Here is a 22,162-nt window from a genome sequence, read left to right on the forward strand (position 1 = left end):
TTTAGTTAAGGTTAGTTTATAGTACTCCATATAAACAACTATTATGAAAGATAAGGCATCAAATAATCAGTAAAAAAAATGTATTATAAAAGTGTTTATTAGTTAATGAAATGTCAAATTGAACATATACATTATTTTTTTACATACAAAATTATTTACACATTTAAAAATAATAATATAGGCAGTCATACAATTAATTAATCTTCATCCATAGTTTCGTCTTTTTCTATAACATTAATGGTTTTATTAATTTCTGGTGTTGCGCTCAAGTCATCTATGTCCATTTTTTGTAATTGTTTGTTATCAGTTTCATCAATTTGTATAGGGCCAATCTTTTCTTTTTCTTCTATTATAGCATTTTCATTTTCATTATCATCATCATCTTCGGAATCAGATTCTTGTCCAGGATGGTCAGACCTAACAATTTTTTTTTCTACAGATGTTACTGCTTCTCCAGGTTTAATCCAATCATCTACTGGTTTGGTTTCCTATAGTACAAAATAACAATACATTATAAATAACTATTAACTACATTTTTTATTATTATTTTTATCTTTGAACACCAATAATATCCATAAATACAATAAAAAAATCTACTTAGGTATTATGTGTGAATGCTTTATACCAATAACTCAATATGTACATACTTGGTGAACTTGTTTTAATTCCTGAACTCGTTGTAAATAATAATCAAATACATATTTTGCTATTTCAGGCATGTCTTGTACTACAAAAACTTGACTTTGAGCCTCAATAGGACTATCAAGTAGTCTATTAGTAGGGTAATAATCGTTTGGTAGAAGATGTAATTTTAGTGGTCGTTTTGTCAACTAAAAGAGAAAATTAAAAATGATAATCGATACTCAGAGTTAGTTAACTTATAGTCTTACAAGTTTGAATGATGGTGATAATTCAAAGCAATTGCTAAATAGTGATACATTAGCAAAAACATATAGACCAAGCCTTGCTCTTGACATAGCAACAACAAGACGTCTGACATCTCTTAAATGACCAATAGTTTTTGTTCTTACTAATGACAAAAGTACATAATCATTTTGCTGACCTTGATACTTATCGACTGTAGTCACCTGTAAATAAAATGTTAAGCCTTTGATGAAAAAAATACTCGGTATAAGAGCAGCATTATTTTAAAAAGTACCTTGTGAGGCCAACCAATGAGAGGATTAGAACCACAGCGCATATTTATGATTTCCCTGATCAAATGTTTTTGACCATTATATGTACTCAAAATAGTAATTTTACTAGCAGGATAACCAATTAGTCGCATATACATGTAAACAGACACACAATATTCTGCTTCTGCTAAATTCTAAAAATTGTATACATTATTGATTGATGAAATATTTAAGTAATATAAACTATATAATAACCTGGATGAAATGGGGGTTTGGTTCAGTTTCTCCAACACCATTAAATAACCCAACATCAATTAGCTGATATTCATAAGAGAAACCAGCATTGGCTTTATGGTATTCTGGAGCAGTTAACACATGATTAAGATTTCCTAAGTTATTATAGCGCCAATTGTAGAGTTGACTCAAACTATAAATAATTCACAAATTCTTTAGTTAATATTCATTTAAAAATACTACGTATGTTTAATTTTAAATACCTAGGTCGTGAACGTCCTTGTGCATCTAAATCAATAGTAGGAACTCCTAAATTGACCATGCGAGTAAATAATGATTGCTCCATATTAGAATATTTCTGAAAAGCCATATTTTTAATAACTGGAGGTAATTGATGGTGATCACCAATCATTATCCATCGTTTTAAGCGACTAAATCCATCATCAGAGTTTTGAAGTAATAAAGGAATAAAAGTTTCTATCTCAAGAATTTGGGCTGATTCTTCCATCAGTATATTATCATATTTAAATCCAAGTTCTATGAGTTCTTTACGTTTTAATGCAGCATGAGTACATGTCATTGCTATTATTTTAACTTCTTTAACCAATAAGTATCGAGAACGGTCTAAACCAGTTCTAAGTAATTCAAAAGCTCGAAACTCGTCTAATTGCTTGAATATTTTTTTGATATGCCTATTGAGGAAAATATTTATATATAATATTATATCAACAAATGCTCTATTAAGTTTTATATATTTGAGCGACATAAGGTCAAATATCACTATGATTATTTATAAAAAAATATGTGTACCTAAAACAACCTCTAGCAATTTCCTTATCTTCTTCTAAGTTTTGACATTTGAATAATGGCTGAGGAGCATCACTGAAGAAAAGATCAAATGGGAAGTTGTCCTTGACAATGTTAATTAAAATCACCTACAAGTTTAAAAATTAATATTTAATATGTTGATGAAAGTGAATTTATTGAACTCACGCCGTCAGAATTTTCTTCCAGATTTTTCAATGTCGTTAAGTATTTATTCCACCGCGGAAGTACATGTGACCAAAAAAAGTGCATAGCTGTTTCACAAGTATATGACATATCTCCTTTTACGTCCATTAAGTCTTGTAAACGCTGTACTTCATTTAATAATTGGAGTCTTTTTGCTAGAACATAATTTACTCTTCCATACCTAAATAAGAATTGATTTAGATTAAATATTGTAATGACATTTATTATTTAACATTAAAATAACCTACCGACTAAAATCCTTATCAGTTTCTAAAGCTTCTTCTCCATGTCCCAAACGTAATAAATGTCGTTCATCAATGTCTAATGCCATAATTTTTTCAAATAATTGATTCAATGCTTGATTAGAATGTGTCACAATCAATGTACGTTCATTTCTCCAGTTATGGTATAAATTTGAAATTATTTGTACCGCTACATCAGTTTTGCCAGTTCCTGGAGGACCAACAACTACAGTAAGACCCGGTTGCATACCAGAATATATTGCTTCAATTTGTGTTGGTGTAAAATAAATCATGTTTCTAATAAAAATTATACATATTTGTAAATTTACTTTATAGAACTTAACCTTAAATATTGAAATATTACTTTTTTGGTTGATTATATTGGTACGGCCCTCTGTTTACAGTTTTTTCAGATTGTACAATAGCCTTTTTTAAGATTTTGCCGTCTGAATCTGTAGTTTCATGAAAATGAATACTAACAAATAAAAGAATTGTTAATTTTTTTTACTTTGTATATTTAGGAAAAAAAAATAGTTCTTACTCACCGATATGGAGGTAGCATTTTAATAGGATTGTTTTCGTGTGGAACTATTTGATGATTTGGAAAACTTGATAACAAGTGGTCCATGTTCAAAAATGTATCATTAAAGTGCATTACTTTTATTCTATTTGGCATTCTAATAAATACAAATTAAATTTGTTTGGTACATTGTATAAAATAAAAATTAGTGACGAGTGATATTTTCAGAAATAAACATTCTTTAGTTTCATCTTAAAGTAACGATAAAACTAAAATTATTGTATTAACTTACTTATCATATCGAGCTGCTGATGGATCACCATATCCTAAAATTATATCATGAATCCATTCAGGCACAACACATTCTGTGTTCATCAAATGACGAATAGTTTCCAATACAGCTTTGAAATTATTTTCTTTAGGTTTTCTTCGCATAATTATGTTAAAGGTTTCATAAACATCCTAAACACAAACCACAACTCATGAACATTTATTGATTAGAATATAAAAAATAAAAAAATAAATATTTATATATATACAATTCCTCCAGCAGCAACATTATCAAGATCTGCGCGGTATTGATTACAATCTAACCAAACGCGATATGTTCGTTTTTGGCCAGGTAAGACTGGTCTTGGATCAGGTCCTTCTTCAATTACACGACCCATATTGTCTAACATACCTTCTACTTCACAGCCTCTAACACAGACTATTTCGGTTTGTTGAAGGAATGGCTTATGGTAGTCAATTCTAGATCCTAAAATATTTAATATTAAAAAAAAATATTTATAAATTAAATTTAAATAACTGACGTCTATCTTACCTATGGGTAAAATTGGTTTAACTGTTAATAAGAAACAAACATCGTGTTTACGAAGGTTTTCCCATTCTTCTTGAACATCTTTTTTTACATTTAAAGTAACTATAACATCAGCTCGAACTCTGGAAGGCTGTAAATCACCTGAAATATTTTTTATTATTTAAATATAAAAAATAAAATGTATTATAGCATTGAAAATATATGAATTCATTTTATTTACCAAGATTGGGTTTTGCAACTTCCACAACTAGGAAATTATCAATTGGTAATGCCATCTTAGAATAACCACTAAAATAAATGCTCCCGTCTTCAGATTTGCTAAAATTTATTTAAAATACTGATCACTATTAATATTATTGTTTTAGGTTTCAAAAAAATGCTTTTTAGGTGATTAAAATAATTAAAATCCCTCATCCAGATAACAATTAGTAGTGCAAAAATTATAGTTACATTTGATATACATTCAAAAGGGCATTACTTACCATGGGTTCATCCGAGTAATAGAATCTTCAATATCTTGTCTAATTTCATCTACAAATGACATAAATAAAGAAAATTGTATTTTAGAATAATTTTTAAAATAACTTACACACTAGAATATACCATTGTTAGATCTATTGAATAAACACATAAATAAAATGCCAACAAATTAAAATGCAAGGGAAAAATATAAAAAATATGATAATTAGGAAAACATAAAATGTACTGTTTTTAATATTTATTATTTATCTATGAAACTTTTTTTTAAGAATTATTAGTAATTGGATACTAACATGAAAATTTGACATTAAAGCAAATGGTAGCAGAATTGCATTTGAAGAATGGGAAATCACAACTTCAGATTTCTGACTTCACCATCGGAAGGTTAACTAACTAAAAAAACTATAGTTCTACAAAAATACAGAATAATAACAATAACTCAGTGGGGAGAGTAAATGATTTAGACACATAGTTAATCTAAGACTTGAAGAATCTGAGGGACACATTGCAACAACTAAAAATTTGTCTAATAGTTTTATTAAGATACTATTTTGCAAGAAAACAAGTACTATGGCAGTGTTCTTTATGCAGCCCGGGCTTTTGACGAAGTCAAATTACAAAGGCACTTCAAAAAGAATGGCACCAAAATATGTTTCTTAACCTAAAATTAATCAGTTCACTTTCACAGCTTAAAATCAACTTTCAATGTTATTTTAATCTTATAACTTAGTCTAAGCTTGAAGTACTTTTATTTAGTATGTCATATGAATATTCATTTCAAATTAATATTCTATTATTTTTCTAATCAAAATCATAGTCTGATAGAAATAAGGAATAGGTAGATACACATTAATTTATTAAACAAATTGAATAATACAACTTACATGTAGATTCTAATCTGAACAATTGAAAATTACGCAACAAGTAATCATGGAGAGTTAAAAATTGTAAGTTCAATTTTGGTAACGCCAAACATTTATTGCCATTATAATATTCAGTAGGTACTACAGCTTCATTCCATATAATATCTTCAGTTGGGTAAAGAGGCATTCCATTTAAAATTTGTAACTGTGATTCTCTAGCTTCATGACGAGATACCTTCAATAAAGTTTAATATTAAGTCATAATCGGTGTTCTATAATAATACATTTCAATTTGTTATGTCAATAACTTTGTCTAAGCTACGCCAAAAATAACTTATACAATACAACCAATAGATATGAATATTTTAAAATTAAATTAAAAGGAAGGAATGACAATTTGAAAATGTTACAAATGTTGCATTATAATTATTATTTATTATTAACCACAATTATTGGAGACATAGGCACTACCAGGAATTTTATCAAGGGGCATCCTGCATGTAAACGCTGATTTCTAAATAATGTTTATATACGTAATAATAATAACAATAATAATTAGTAATAATAATAATAGTTAAATACGTAAAAATATTTTTTTCAAATTGTATAACAATACAAAGTTATTTTAGTTTTTTTTTATTCAACGGCTACAATAAAAAACGCGGACTAGTGGCTACGATTAGAAAATCCGAAATTCAATTGAAGAATTTGGAAAAAAACCATAGGTGTTTACCTTAATTATTTAAAAAATGATTATTATAATACATAATATAAATAATATTTATAGACAATTATGTAAAATAAGTATAATAATAAATAATAGAAATAATGTAGATAATTAAGCAAAATAAAACAGTTTTAATACCATTCAATTTTTTTGAAGACTTTAGTATTATAATTATAACAACAGTAACTTCATAATTTGTAAATAAATTATCAATAATCTATGTTATTTAGATGTAAATATCCACATTTGGATTCATTATTAAGAAATCCCAATAATGTTTAAAGCACCAGTATACAGACAGCATTTACAAATTATACTGGAAAATTGTTGAAAAAATACAGTAACTTTAGACTGACATTTCTAAAAACTATTTTATTTTTTGTTTATTGATTCTCATTTATTAGGGATAAAGCTCTAAAAGTTCTCTGCAACCTTGAATTAATTATGAATTTATAAAATCTGGTCTAATTTACATAATTGGATAAGTAAAAACTACATTTACAAATATTATTTTTTACTATGATGAGTTACTTAGATCATATACAATGGATAGAGCCATACAAACTATTTGTGAAGCCAACATCACTGTAGGCCCTCGGTGATATGCGCATGCCAGTGGTCTCTTATCATTAATGTTTGGCGCATAGTGCAGATGCGCAGTTAAGATAAACAAATAACAACGCTAACAACTATAAAATATGTTTTTTAAGTTTCTTTAATTGTTATTTCTTTTTTGTCATAACTGTTATAATACCTACATACATACTATTATGTATTATATAAAATGTATTACTTTAATGTATTAAGATTAACTATTAACACCTAACATTATGAACTTATGCATAGTCATAAATATAAAATAATAATAACAAGTGTACTAGAATCTAGTGTAATATAACTCAAAAGGTAATATACGGAATAATAGAATGGGACAATAGGCACTAAATATCTATTACCTACTGATTTTTAAATTTTTTTTTATTTTGGTGCATTTATGTCGCACATTCTTGCCTGCCATTGAAAGTGAATACATTTTCGCTATATGATTTAATCTTAATATTATATATGGCTCAACGATAAATTGTATTAATTGTCTTCGATGGTTATTAAAAGGATCTTGATTTAATATGTGTTGTAACATCTGTAATTTTGTGTAATAACAATGTTTTAAAAATTCAAATTACCTAAAGTCAATTTTAAGTGGGAAAACAGATTGATATATTATGATAAGCAGTCGTGCATGCGCAGATGTCACAGGTCCTTTAGTAATGTTGGCTTCAACTCATTTTTTACGCATAGCATGCTATGACTCCATCCATTGTATATGATCTAAGATGAGTTATGACTTAACATTTCTATCAACAATTTTAATTATGATAATAACTTATCTCACACCAAGGTGAAGAAAGCAAGTGAATAGCCTATGCTCAGAATCAGTGCTCTGAGGTTTATGTATGTGTCACATAATAATAATTATTTTTTCTTTCTAAATTATACAGGGTCATACACCCTTGTCCTATATTTTCAAAAACTCTTCTTTACTCACACACTATTTTTGTGTTATTCTCTATTCTGTATATGCACATCTTTATCGATTCTTTACCTCTTTCTCCACTCTCACTGCCTCCAAATCACATCTCCTTATAACACGATCAAAATATATAAATTTTATATTCTAACTAATAGAGAGATTATATGAAAGTTGGGAGAGCGTAATCTAAGTATGGATTTCTACAGACAAAACTTTTAAGTTAATGCCTCTTTAGTCTATTGTGCAGTAAAAGAAAAATAAATAAAATTACATACCAGTAAAGAAAGTAAAAATTCAGAGTCATAACGATACCAATTTTCAGTAAGACGTTTTTCTTGATCAGGAATCAAATTGAGTTCCATAGCAATATTTTGAAGTTCTTGATTACTGAAATTAGGTACATGAATATGGTTAAATAAATCAAAAAGTTTGTATTTCTTAAATCTTAGTCTCTTTTAATTTGTTTTGTGCAAATTTAAATTTAAATTAATTTTCCATTATTGGAAACAGTTATTAATTTCTTAATAAATAGTTTTTTTTTATAATTTTTAATAAACCAAATTTCTATATAGATTTTATTAGTTGAAATAAAAAAATGTTCATCGGGAATTTGGTTCATTAAAAAACTGAAAATGTATAACATCAATATAAAAGCAAATTGTTTAAACTATTATTCTTTAACAAAATTAACCTTAATTTATTATTAAGTTATTAACAATAATATTAAATTTACCTTAGATTTTTAAAGTGTTTAATGAGAGAATCATATTTATCAATAGCGTTAATATTAGATAAAGAAAAGTCTTGCAATTTAGTAAATTTTCCAAATAATGTCGCCTGAAAAATAAAAATAAAACAATTGTATCAATATAATAACATTAATTATTCAACAAAATATGAAAATGGTTTTTGAATAATATACAAAAAGCATAGGTTAATTTACATTTCTAGGAACTTTAAATTTGGTAGATTTTATAAATATTGTTTCAACATTTTTATCAAGCTTTTAAATATTAAATACTGTCAATTTTAAATAAAAAACTCTTGAAGTCGAAATTTTTCTTTGAAGTTCTGTAGTTCCTCTACCTTAATTTTCTTTGAACCTAATTAATTCAAAGCTAATTGGTTGCTAAGTTAATAATGTAACTACCATATATATGTTATTCTTTTCCCACTATCAAATATATTTATTTTCTTTAAACCATACTTGTAATGATATCATTTTATCATAATGTGCTTGCATAACTTCATTTTCTTTTAATGGATCACCAGTAGCTTGACAAATTTCAAAATGGAAATAAAACTTTAATATATCTAAAAGCTGTTTAAAAATACATGAATATCAAAATTAATACTTTTTTAGTACAATATTAAAATTTCAATAAACAAACTTGTTTGAAAAGGTGTCCTTCATCACGTTTGCTTAACATAGCTAAATAACAGCGGTTAATTAAATGAACATCATCTAAGACTACATGGAAAAATCTTCTTGTAGGTAATGATGTTTCTAAGTCAATAAGCATTTCCAAGAACCTTTCACAGTAGTTTAAATGGTCCACACACAAATCACCTAAACATTATCATTAATATATTGACATTATAAAGTAATTATTATCACTTACGATTTAGATAAACTGTATCATAGTATTTGTAAAAGATACATTTTAACCATAAATATAATTATAATTCATTTTAAAAATTAACTTACTTCTATTAAAAAGCTTTACTCTAAACTTTATTATTATTAACTAGTTATATCAATAAACATTTATAAATTTACCTTCTAATGGTATGTTTTCCAAAATATTGATGAATTTAATACATAATTTATGTAAAAAAGTTCTTTCGAGATCAGCTTTTAGGGCATTCTCCGAAGACAACCCTTTATCTTTTTTTTGTAATCGGTTCCATAGTTTTTGCCATTTAGGTACTTGACGCAATTCTAATATTCTTCGTCTCTGAATAATAAAAAAATATAAGTAAAAATATATTTGATAAATGTCCTGTAAGGTTTTTTATTATGTCAAGTACTCAACTTGATTTATTCACAATTGTACAATAAAAAATGTGTAACATTATGTATCTACAAATTAGAAGATACTTAAGATTTATTTAGTACTTGAGAGGAAGCTACACCTGTATGTAATTGTATATTTAGCTAATGTGTTCAGTAGATCTGATTTTGTATTGTGAGTATTACTGTAAATTGGAATATAATCAAACTTAAAAATAAGAACACTAGGAACATAAAAGTTATCTCTTGTCGGGATGTGTATTTTAATTATTAAGAAAGTCGTCAGTATGTAAAATATAAGAATGACTATAATTTTCACACATAATTAAATTCACAATAGACAACAGACTATGTTCTAATCTTCAAGTTTGACTAATTCAAGCTAACAACAAAAAATCGATTCTAGCATCCTCTTATTTTTTTTGAAGTTAAAATTCATCAATTCAATGTTAGATTTTAGAAAAATTATTTGAATAATAATGTGACAAGATGTGATAAAAAAAAATCAAGTTAAAAGATGATATGTAATAAACGATTATAGTACTTATAAGTTATAACTATTTTATCAAATACTTTACTTATATTATTTATAAAATACATACTTCTTGTAAACTACACCAAATTGATATTGATACAAGTTTTTTCATTTTGTTTCTAACTAAATCAGTTTCCATGCATTGAAAACAATGATTTAAAAAAACTACTAGAGCTATTTGTTCTTTAATGCTGTGATCATCGGAAAGACTAGCACGTAAAACTTGATCAATAAAACCATCAAATTCTTCTGGTTGCTTTTTTAAGGCCTAAAAACATGTATATATTTATATATTTGTTTAATAAACTGAATATCTAAATAAAAATAAATTATTATTTACCTGCCAAGGAGCTACCCGTTCACGAAATTTTTCATTTAACATTATAACAATAGACATCATATGTGCAAAAGTAGCATTTGCAGAGATATAATTAGGCCACAAATAGTTTTCCAAAAATTGACTGAATTCCAAGATCATTATTCGTCGAACTGAAAAACTAAAATAAAAAAATGATCTAAGTACTAACGGGATAAAGGTGCTTTAGTTTAAAAATATTTTGAATAATAAATCAAAATAATTATATTTTTAAAATGAATAGGCTATAACTAAATATATAAATAATTATAAGTTATATTAATTATAGTTTATTATTTATTAGGCCGAAAAACAAAATATTCAAATGATGTGTATTTTGAATATGATGCTTATTTCAATATTTGCCAAGCAGACTTTTAATGACAAAAAAGGTTATGGCAATATTCTTCAGAACTAAAAAGTATAATACTTTGAGAAACCATATTTTAAACTTTTTTAGAAAAGAAAACCTCAGTATAAATATAATGTGTTCAGTGTTGTATACACGGTTATCTACTATGTAGCTAACCGTGATTGTATAGTATATTCTTTAAAAAACTGTATATTTATTTAAGGGCAAAATAACTGATTTGACCTAACTTAATTGATAGTTAAATATGTTATTTTAACCTAAAATATAGTCAATAGAAATTAGAAACATAATAAAATGTATATTGTGTAGTACTTGAATATACTGCATGACTAACTAAATTTTCAATTTTATTTTTGAAAGCTTTAGTTTTTTGTTGGTATCTTTATTTTGAAACTTGTTATGAAGGATAGTTTTAATTTATTTTCTTATTAAAATATCTATCAAAACCTACATATATTGATAGCCGTTATATACAACATAGCAAATTTGAAAATATTTTACGGTGTTGACTAATATTAAAGATTATTTGAACTATTCTAACAATATTTTTGATAGCATTTTTATTTATAAATTTAAATAGAGCTACTTACTTAGACTTAAAGATCTCTTCATTGTAAATATTTTCAACAACCTTGGCATCATAAGGCAAGTATTGATTGGAATCCAAATTTGGTGCCCAATACTTTGATGCTAACTACAAAAGAAAGATGTAAAATTCAATTATAATTTTTAAACCATATTAAGTCCTAAAATTGTTCAGTGATGAGAAAGTTATTTTTTAGAAAGTACTAGTTCAAATTCAGATTGAAATAAGAATTGATGAATTATATTGTTGCAATCGGCAGATGCCAGAAGAGTGAGGAACAAAATAAATTTCATAAAATTACATGAATGCAATATTAACTTTAAGGTACCGTCATAACAAATCTATAAATATTAAATACTAAATTGCAGCATTTTCTAATTGAGGGTTATAAAAGTATCTCTTCAGATAAATGCTCAGCTCTGAACGTTATGCAATGAAATTGAAGTATCTAATATACAATTTGTATGTTCTAGAATCTAGATACCTACTATACAAACTAACTATTCAAGGAATCATATCATTTCTTTTATAAAGATAAGTGAAATTATTCGACAATTTCTAGTTTTCTACTTCAATATTTAGCATAAAATATCAGATATAAGTTATAAGCTATAACTTTAAAAGTTCATGATAATGAAAGGACTAAAAACGTTTACATTCATAAAAAGTAAGAAATTAATTCATATTTCAGTTCATTTCTTAAAAACTCAAAATAAAACGTGTTCGTTTGCTTATCATTGATAATCTTTATAATATGTACCTGTGTTATGCGATCGGCATTAATTTGGTCAATAGTTGGAGCAAGATTTAAAACTACGGCTTGCTTAGAATCAGTCATTGCGATTGTTTTTATTCCAAAACATTTATTGAAAACAAATATTTATACACAAAGAAAACTGAAAAACAATACGGTTGTTAAAATTAGACAAACATAACACAAATACACAATAGTCAATAAGTATGAATTAATAAGTATAACAGTTAGGAATGTAGTATCAATTATCTATAAAAAATATATAGTATACGAATAAAAATAAGTAGAAAACACTACAGTGAGTAAAATGAATTGTAACCTGACCGGTTCGTTAATGTTTGAAACGCACGAAAACGTAGAACACAAGTACACAACAGTTTATTGTTGTAATAATAAATAAACTTCAATGATAATATTATAATTTACAAAAAGTAGTATTTACGTCTTGTCCACAGACCGCGGTTATAACTTCATACCGCATATTTTTTATGTATGGTAGTCGTGGTACTATTGAATTGTGGTCGTTAATGGTTATCAATTATAGGATAATATAGGTTATGTCAAATTTGTAGTTTTACAAGAAATTGAAAATAATATAATGTGATTTGTTGAACATTAATCAGATTTCTTAATTTTAAAATAGCCGCTCAATTTTTTGGGATCTGGATAACAAATAATTGTTTCTATTCAAAAATATTTTGTCATATTTGGTGAACTACATTTTAGGAATGTCACGATCAATTGTATTTGGAATACACGTTGGAAACTCTACCGCATCAATAGCCATATCCAAAGTAAATATTATCAAAGTGTTATTTTAAAATTTATTAAAAATTATTTGTTTGTTCAATTAACTATTGAATAAATATAAAATATAGTTAATTTATAACATTATTTAAATTGGAGAGATTTATCTAATTGTTAAAATGTAAGCTCTCAAATCTCACATTCAATGTTCATCATTTTTTGATTATAAGTATATACCTAGGTATTGTTATCCTTAAAAAAACTGAAAATAATCCCTGACGATTTGGTACTATATTCTAAGCGTAACGCAAACTTTGATTTTTAAAACAAAAGTCAAAAATAATATTTTTATAATTAATATTTTTACCTAGTCGTTTTATATGACATTTAATTTTCATTCCTATTTCAAATTTTATTTTTTTTTTACAACCAATAGTGTAGTGAACCAACATTTTATGGATGGTGTCTCCTGTGCTACTCAATTCTACTCATCTAAACATTAAACACTTCTTTTTTTATTCTTTTAAAATTGTTTTAGAAGTATACTCCAACTAGTAAGTACTAAGTAACATTAATACACATATGACATAGGTCATGTATGTTTCAAACGCTACTTGGATCGTCTAGTAGAGTTTTGACATAAAACTAGGAGAACTTTTGAGATGTTATAATACTTTGTTATGGAGTCTAGAAAAAATAAGCAGTTATTTTGTTTTTTTAACTTAACTTAAAATATTTAATTAATAAACTATTTGTTTTTAAATGCCGAAGTATGCAAAAATATATTCTACTTTGAAATAAAAAAATTTAAATATGTTGTCATTCCAAAAAGTAGAAAAAATTAATATTTCTGTAACCATTTCACAGGAGGAAGGTAAGGTAGACGTTCTTGCAAATGAAGCTGGAGACCGAATAACTCCTGCAGTTGTATCTATAACTGATGAAGAAACTGTAAGTTTAATTAATTTAAAAAAAAAATTAATTTATACATTTGTTATAATTTTTTTTTTAGGTTGTTGGAAATGCTGCTAAAACTGGTTTTATATCAAAACAAGCGAATACAATAACTTTTAACAATCGTTTAATGAACCTTTCATTAGATGAAAATGAAAAATGTTCATTTATAGAAAATAATAAAGTCAAAACTATTGAAGATGGAGGTCATCTTGCTTATGAACTACCCTTGGAAACTAAGAAAAAAATTTATTCTCCTCAGTTTATTGAATCAAACATATATAAGACATTATATGGTATGTATAAAATATGTTATATATATATATTTTGTATGGTTTTTTATTTTCGTTATTGTAATTAGGCATTGCTAAAAGAGCCACTCACAGTGAAGATACAAAATGTTCTTGTGTTGTTACTGTACCAGAATTTTTTGATGATCCCAGCAGAGAATCAGTTAGAAATGCAGCTATTCAAGCTGGATGGAATGTGCTTCAAGTTGTTAATGCTCCTAGTGTAACTCCTTTCACTTATGGATTGAATGTTACAGAACCTTTAAATGACACGTATGTAAAAATATGTCAATGACCTATGTCAATGTATTTTGAAATTATATTTTCATTATGTTATGTAATATAGGTACATTTTAGTATATAGACTTGGAGGTATTAGTTGTGATGCAACAGTTTTATATGTGAATTCTGGTTTAGTGTCAATTGTAGCATCTGAACACACTAAAGCGATTGGAGGATATAAATTAATAGAGACACTGAAAGCTCATTTAATTGAAGAAGTTAAAAGGTATCTATTTTTAACTGTCAAAGAAGCTTGTGTCTACAATTTTAATTTTTTAAAGGAAACATCGATCAAATCCTTCAGAAAATGCAAGAGCTTCTGCAAAATTACAAAGAGCTACTGAAGATGCTGTTCATTTACTGTCTACATTAAAAACGGCAAACATATTTATTGAATCATTGACTGATGGAGTAGATTTTGCTGCCATGGTTTCGCAAGCCAGATTTGAATCATTAATTGCTCATTTGTTGACTGATTTTGCTCTGCCAATTGAAGTTGTTTTAAAGAAAGCTAATCTTAAAAGTTCAGATATTAAAAAAGTATTTATAGAGAATTTATACTCATAAATTAAACTTTATTAATACTATACTTACATATTTTAATTAAAATAGGTTTTACTTTGTGGTGGTCCACTCAAAATACCAAAGTTGAAACATTATATTGGAAACTTATTTCCTCATGCGGATATACCAAATAGTATTAGTCCTGATGAAGTATTGGCTTATGGGGCGGCTGTCCAAGCTAGTTTCTTGGCAAAATATTGGAATGCGAATGATGATTTACCAGAACCTACAACAGAAGTTCACACATTAAATGAATCAATTCAAATTGAGGTTAGTATTAAAGAAATTATTTAATTTTTTTGAATAATTTATTTAATGATTTTTTAGTGTTGTGGCGAGACAATAAGTTTTGATCAGAATGAAATATTACCTAGTACAAAAAGTATTACAACTAGTTCTGATGTTAACAATATTACTCTTATAGCTACATCGGGAAATAACAAAAATGATAAATCCGAAGTAAGATTATTTTGTAAACTTATTCAAGCATATAATTTATTTTATCAATTTTTATTTAGGCACATTTAAATCTAAAAACTGAAGGAGAAATTACTTTTACATTAACTGCCAATGTGTAAGTGATACATTGACAACTAATTGTATACTGAATTGCATTAATTTTTTTTCTTTTATCCGTAGAGATCAATTACATGTGGAAGCAAAAGGTATAGATACCGAACTGAAATCAACTGCTATATTTGTAGCCGTATAACTTGATTTACAATATACCAAAGGTGCATTCTATTTAGTTTTTTCTAATTTCAAAATCTATCTTCTGATTTTTTTTCAAAAATCATACCTTGAAGATCATTATTTTTAACTAAAGTAAAGCCTGAAATCTTGTCCTCTGCTCCAATAACAGATGGTGTCTTCTAAGGAGTCATATCCTCTATTATCCTGGTCAATCTATATTCAGTAGACTAACCAACAATCATTAACAAGTCAGTTGCCAGTTTTGCCGTTTACAAAAAAATATATTCCAAAAACACTGTTTAAAAATAAGCAAAGTATAAAAAACCAGCATGTAGTAACATAACATTTAGTAATGATTTAACCTTTAAAAGATGTGATATAATATGGAAACTAAGTAAAATGCCATTTTGTAATATTACAATTACCTATGACGATAAATAAGATTAATTGTAAAGTCAAACACTTAACCAACTTACTTTAACTAACTTAACTTGTTTAATTGGCAGGATGTGTGAGTAAATACAAGTAAATAACTAATATTATACATTTTCTTAATAAATTAATAATTTATAAACAATATATTGACTTTAACTTTACAATTAATGTTAGGTTATTTTAGAAGTTTAGTTACATACTACAACCACAGCATTCAGCAAAACTATAGACAAACAAGGATGTACACTTATTAAATGATACTGCTGATTTCATTGAATATTTTTTGAGCAATAATTGGTTCATTTTGGTTAATGTTGCTCATCTAAATAATTAAAGCACACCATTCATATCAACACATGAATTATTTTTATATTAACAAGACAAATTATTGCATAAAGTTTATGATTCTATTATTTCAATGAGATGTACAAGAAAAAATTGTCTACAAATTTTCCCAAAAAGATTATCATGTATACTCATGGAACAAAACGAATTCTACACATTTTAAAATAAAAATAGCCTAATTATTTGCTAACTAATAAAATAAATCAGGGTGCTCTGGAAAATTTATTTGTGAGCTTCGTTCTAGAGTTGGCCTCAATGATCACCCATATCCATTAAATGCACTCTATGATTATGTATGATTATTCTAGGAAAAATTCAGGATTTGATCATTCAAATTAATTCAACATAAGAATAAATGACAAACATGGGGGAAAAGAAAATGGTAAAAGTGACAGATGCAGCAAGTGAAAATGAATCTGAAATTATAATAAGTGAAGGCAGGAATAAAAATGAAATGCAACCAGATTTGATAGGGTATTAGTTGGTTGGGTGGCTAAAAAAGGTCTACAATGCCTGAATAGGATGAGTGACAACTGAATTCAATTAAATCAAAACTTTACAATGTCACAACTACATGATGCAACATTAATTGTCTTATGATGGGTTGATTATTCCCAGTCATTACTTTCAGTCTAAACGACTACTCATCAAAATAATCAAAATTTCCGAAAAGATCATATGTGGTCGGCAAGTTTTCAAATAAAATTAACTCAATAATGTTAGTTGAAGAAAAGTTAAATAAGGCAACTTATATAAAACAAAGAATAATAAAACGCATGAAGTATTTTAATTACAACAATCAGTCCCTCAAGTAAAAAAAAGTCCATTCTGCAAATCCTATTTGTAGGCTTAAGATAAAATAGTGTGGACTGAAATCTTAATTAACCTACATTTATTATCAAATCATCTTATAAATATTGTTGCCATTGGGTGCCTTTTTTTGTATGGGACAGGGTTGGTTATAAAATTAAACTGCATACAGGGTTTTTATTTATTGTTTGTTTGTGTGACAAAAAAAACAAACATAATGATTTTTGTCATAACTAAGAGTTAGGAGTTCAAGACATTGTTAATCTAAGTTTTAGATTCTATAATGGTCTTTCTATGAATTGTTATTCCTACTTTGAAGTTTTTAAATATTCAAAATATAAATAAGTAAAAATATTCAGAAATGTTCTCAAATGGCATCACTTTTTGGAGCAGTATAAATGCTCCAATTGTCTACTTCAGCATATTTTCTGGTAAATTAAGTGAATCTAGTCGGTACTGTGGGGAGGGCTCCTTATAGGTGGTTAGTTTGCAAATGCGTCTTCATAAACGAAAAAAAAAATGAGAATTTTTGCAATTTTTTTTAGTTAAAAATACATAACAATTTTCTTTTTACTATTAACATTTGAATCATATGTGATATGTCATTCATTTTTTTACATTTAACAACAAATGAAATTGATTGGAAAGTAATAAATACCTTTTTTTTAACCTTAGGTTAAAATGGCTCTCGGTCCCTCGAGATAACAGCCATGTATGAAACTATGGTAAACTACACTTTTGTACTTGGCTAACGTTAGATATATACATGACATAAAATAAATATTTAATGAAGCCCAGTGGGGACACAGACTTTTTATCCATAAGAGCACATATTGGAGCTACCTACCCATAGTTACATACAATTAAAACCGGAATGAACAAAAATAGTGTGTCTGTGACGCAATTGTTGAATCTGTGTAATACAGAACTCATAATAATTTAGATTATTTAGAGTAATTGGAATACAATGCTGTTATATGAACACATAATCCAAGTTATATACATTTCTCATAACATTAGGATGCAAAAATTAATGTTGAATACGGTTTAATGCTTTTAACTATATGTTCAACAACAATCATTTGTAGTATTTTTTATTTTAATGGCAGTTTCGAAAACATGATGAATACATTATTTTGGAGTTAGGTTCACTGATTTGAAACCCCTAACAAATAAGTTTAATTGATAAAATCCAAAGAAATTTTATTAAAATGATTGCCTTTAAATTAAATTTGTGTGGTTTACATAATGACCGAGAACCGAGGAAACCCTCTCTAGAAAGCACGATTTAAGATAGTTCATAGATCTATCTTAAATCGTGCTAGAAAGGCGTGATTAGATTGACTGTCTCTTTTTTATATAAACTACCTATTCAATGGTATTGTCAACTGCCCTTCTGTGTTATTGGCTTTCCAGCACCCTCAGTTAATAGGTACTAGAAATAATTCTCTATTTCATATTGCACCGATTAATCTCAATTTCGTTCTCCAAAGTCCCATCAGTACTATTAGTTACCAACTATATTATTTGAAAGTAGATTCATCATATTAAGTTTTTCGTGATGAAAAGTTTCTAATAATTATTGTCGATAAAATATTTTTCTATTTGTACAAAACTTGAAAATTTAATACAAGATTGCATAACCAGTTATTAAAACATGAGTTACTAAAAAGTATTAAAGATGGTCAAGAATTTTGTTTACAATCATCTAAAGTTCAAATTTTAATACAATTAATGGAACACTCAAAAATGTTAAATTAAATTGAAGTTAAAATTGGTTACCAGAGACCGGGTATATGATCTAGATTCTAGACAAAGAAAGGTATATGGTTACACTGTGTCTGATATTCTTATCAAAATATGTCAACAAACATTATTGTGATTTGTGGTTCGCTTGAAGAACTACTTATTAGTTACTAGTAACTACTAGTGACGAGGTAATCTGGACACTGAAGTTTGATTAGTTTGAATCTTGTGGCATAATGTTAAACATTATTTTTGTACTTTGACACTTTTCTTTTCTTAGTTTGATAAATAAAATAACTTAATAATTTATAAATAATGGCAAATCAATATAAAGGATGTTGTGTGTCCATTAATTGTGTGGATGGTTCAGTCGTTCAAGGTGAAGTGAGCGGTATGTCGGATGACAATGAAACTCTAATCCTAAAACGACCGTTTAAAAATGGTATACCACATACAGAAAAAGAAATTCGTTTAAAGTAATGCCATAATGCTACAAAATAAATTAAACTCAAATAAATATTTTGTTTTATTATGTTTTAAACTAGAGCATCGATGATAGAGAACCTAAAGATTATAAAAGCACAACTAGAAAATGAACCAGTTATCAATAATAGCCAAGTAGCCAAAAATATTAAAAAAAGTGTCCCTGTACCTAAACCAAACAATGTCAAGCAAAAGAATAAAGCAAAAAATGCTCCAAATTCTGAACCTGGTTGGTATATTTAGTGGAATTCTTAATATCTAAGTATTTAGGAATATTAAATATGTTGATATAATATCTCAAGAAAATTAAAATAATGAGTTTTATGTAATATTATACAATGTTCTTTAAAATTATAACTCATACATAGGTTCATTTGATTTATAATTGAATAATACAATTTTATATTTATTGTTGTCTACTTATGTAGAACAACCACCACAGAATTTTACAAATCATAAAGAACGAAATGATGCCTGTTTTGGTGTATCACTTGATACAATTGTCAAAGAAGATTTTGATTTTGAAAAAAATTTAGCTTTATTCAACAAAAAAGCCTTTTATAATAAAATTCATAAAAAACCAGATCTTGTTCCACATGAAAAAGTTTCGAATAAATATAAACATACTGAAAATGTATTACATTCTACTCCAGTCAAATTTAGACAAGTTACAGTTCCTTCTCCTGCTATCAATGAATATATAACGGGTAAATAATATATTATGCATAATTTGTGTAACTAATCATTTCACATGTTATTTCAATAATAAAATATAACACTATTTTTTATTCCAATAATTTTTAGATGATGGACTAGTTGTTCCAAGTATAACGTCAGAATTACGATGGAAATTATTTAATCTAGTTGAAGAAAATGGTTTAACAACAGGACGTCAAAATGAGATAATTGGGCGAGCTGCTACTGAAATGGTGTTGCAACTTTTGGGAGGAGGTTATAGGTAAAATATTTCACAAAAAATATTTTATCTTTTCATAAAACATTATTTGTTATTTAATATGTGTAGATTTAATCCCAGAAATGAACACCAATGGCCTAGAGTAGTGGTTTTATGTGGACCTAATCGATCAGGTGCAATGGGTGTGAATTGTGCGAGACAATTAAGCAGTTATGGTGTCCATACTGTAGTTGTACTTTCTGAACCAGGATTGTATACTCCACAGTTGGCTAATGAAATGGCTTTATATCAATTTACAACTGGTACCCTTATTACTAGTGCAGCAGGTATTTAAACTCAACTTTTTTTTTCTTTTTATCAATAATTTGAAAAACTACTGACAATTAGTACAAATTCCAACTAGCACCAAATGTATTCACTTTCTTACACATAAAATACAATCTTCAGAGAATTAAAAAAAATATGTTATTATAAAATTAAATTACTCCTTAGAATTTAAAATATTAATTTGTTTAGTAGATTTCAAATCTAAGATAAAGAGTTCAAAATGGAAAATATGATATTATGTGTAGAAAAATGTATTTATGTATAATATATATTATTATTTTTAGAGTTGCACGGCTTATTAGATCCAGATTTTGTTGTAGTATCTTTGGCTGATGAACAAACTGATACTGTGTCCCGGAACATTACTAACTGGGCTAAATCAGTTAGATCACCATTAATGGCCATTGATCCTCCATCACAAGGTACACCTTCAGTAGTAGTGAAATATTCTCTAGTACCTGCTTTACCTTTATCTTACAGTGAATCAAATGGTAAAATTTATCTTTGTAATATGGGTATACCTACTCAAGTATTTCATCTAGCTGGAATCCAGTATAAATCACCATTTGGTTCTAAATCTGTAATACCCTTACACAATAATGAGTGATTTATTACAATTTTAATAATTATTTGTTTTTGACGAATCCTAAAAGATGATTTTAATTTAAGTACTTATATGTTTTGTGTCCAATTTTTTTTTAAAGGTCTTTAAAATGTATTCAAATAATATTTAATACAATTTGAATCATTTATTATTATATATTTTATTTTTCGATGGTTCAATCACATGTTATTGATATGTCAATAATTAGTCTACCCGTCAATTTTTACTGATATATTTTTTACATTAAATCTATTTTGTGTATTATATTGTCCGTTAATGTTTCCCCGAACTGATATTAAAACTTAAAAGTATATTTATATGTTCTAATCATTCATGTATTGTGTATATTGAGTTGATTTATAAAACAAAAATATTTTAGTTATTATAATAATGGTAAATATATTTATAATGTATATTATTTTTTTATAAACATTTTTATTTACGCAAATATTGCTGTCTAATTTTTATTTTTAATTGTAATTATTCAAATTTTAACATAACATTTACATTTTGTAGAAATTATATTCATATTCACATAAATGATTATTATTATGAATAAAAAAAACCAAAATATCCCACCATCATAATCTACATAAATTAATTTATATCTAGTATAATTGGCAAATTGATAATGAAATATATTAGACTATTTTTAATAAAAAAAAAAAAATGTACTTGAATTTATATTTGCATTATATTTATCAACTTTACCCATAACTTCTAATTCAAAAATGATTGTTTATTGAGTTTAAAAATAAATTCGTTGTGAAACATACAGAGAAGGA

The 22,162-nt window shown here is 26.6% G+C and overlaps 3 protein-coding genes across 6 annotated transcripts; 2 read left to right on the forward strand and 1 right to left on the reverse strand.

Annotated features, from left to right (window-relative positions):
- Positions 1-79: 79 nt before the first annotated feature.
- LOC111029187 (intron-binding protein aquarius) lies at positions 80-12,564 on the reverse strand. 3 transcript variants are annotated; one of them, XM_022308095.1, is made up of 27 exons: positions 12,479-12,564; positions 12,188-12,323; positions 11,432-11,535; positions 10,454-10,610; positions 10,181-10,381; positions 9,345-9,522; positions 8,956-9,134; positions 8,772-8,885; positions 8,298-8,401; positions 7,840-7,951; positions 5,328-5,541; positions 4,446-4,494; positions 4,184-4,281; positions 3,967-4,104; positions 3,683-3,900; positions 3,436-3,605; positions 3,169-3,300; positions 2,988-3,098; positions 2,630-2,920; positions 2,364-2,562; positions 2,181-2,305; positions 1,634-2,062; positions 1,392-1,563; positions 1,160-1,330; positions 891-1,088; positions 648-830; positions 198-488 (listed from the first exon to the last, which is right to left on the reverse strand). In XM_022308095.1, exons 2-27 carry the CDS (start codon positions 12,263-12,265, stop codon positions 198-200), a joined length of 4,416 nt encoding a protein of 1,471 aa, XP_022163787.1. In that variant the 5' UTR covers positions 12,266-12,323; positions 12,479-12,564. The 3 variants fall into 3 exon arrangements, with proteins under 3 accessions (XP_022163789.1, XP_022163787.1, XP_022163788.1); XM_022308096.1 differs by having other exon boundaries at positions 12,506-12,563; XM_022308097.1 differs by lacking the exon at positions 12,479-12,564 and having other exon boundaries at positions 80-488; positions 12,188-12,265.
- A 175-nt stretch (positions 12,565-12,739) lies between these two features.
- On the forward strand, positions 12,740-16,255 carry LOC111029190 (heat shock 70 kDa protein 14-like). 2 transcript variants are annotated; one of them, XM_022308103.1, is made up of 11 exons: positions 12,740-12,975; positions 13,796-13,879; positions 13,941-14,178; positions 14,244-14,445; positions 14,519-14,680; positions 14,736-14,994; positions 15,067-15,288; positions 15,346-15,477; positions 15,537-15,592; positions 15,658-15,752; positions 15,881-16,255. In XM_022308103.1, exons 1-10 carry the CDS (start codon positions 12,910-12,912, stop codon positions 15,728-15,730), a joined length of 1,494 nt encoding a protein of 497 aa, XP_022163795.1. In that variant the 5' UTR covers positions 12,740-12,909; the 3' UTR covers positions 15,731-15,752; positions 15,881-16,255. The 2 variants fall into 2 exon arrangements, with proteins under 2 accessions (XP_022163795.1, XP_022163794.1); XM_022308102.1 differs by lacking the exon at positions 15,881-16,255 and having other exon boundaries at positions 15,658-15,762.
- A 2,930-nt stretch (positions 16,256-19,185) lies between these two features.
- On the forward strand, positions 19,186-21,448 carry LOC111029191 (enhancer of mRNA-decapping protein 3). Its single transcript, XM_022308104.1, has 6 exons — positions 19,186-19,523; positions 19,593-19,759; positions 19,959-20,237; positions 20,335-20,488; positions 20,555-20,772; positions 21,058-21,448. Exons 1-6 carry the CDS (start codon positions 19,363-19,365, stop codon positions 21,378-21,380), a joined length of 1,302 nt encoding a protein of 433 aa, XP_022163796.1. The 5' UTR covers positions 19,186-19,362; the 3' UTR covers positions 21,381-21,448.
- Positions 21,449-22,162: the final 714 nt, after the last annotated feature.

The sequence above is a fragment of the Myzus persicae genome, unplaced genomic scaffold (genome assembly GCF_001856785.1).
Source record: "Myzus persicae strain clone G006 unplaced genomic scaffold, MPER_G0061.0, whole genome shotgun sequence".
Classification (NCBI taxonomy): Eukaryota; Metazoa; Arthropoda; class Insecta; order Hemiptera; family Aphididae; genus Myzus; species Myzus persicae.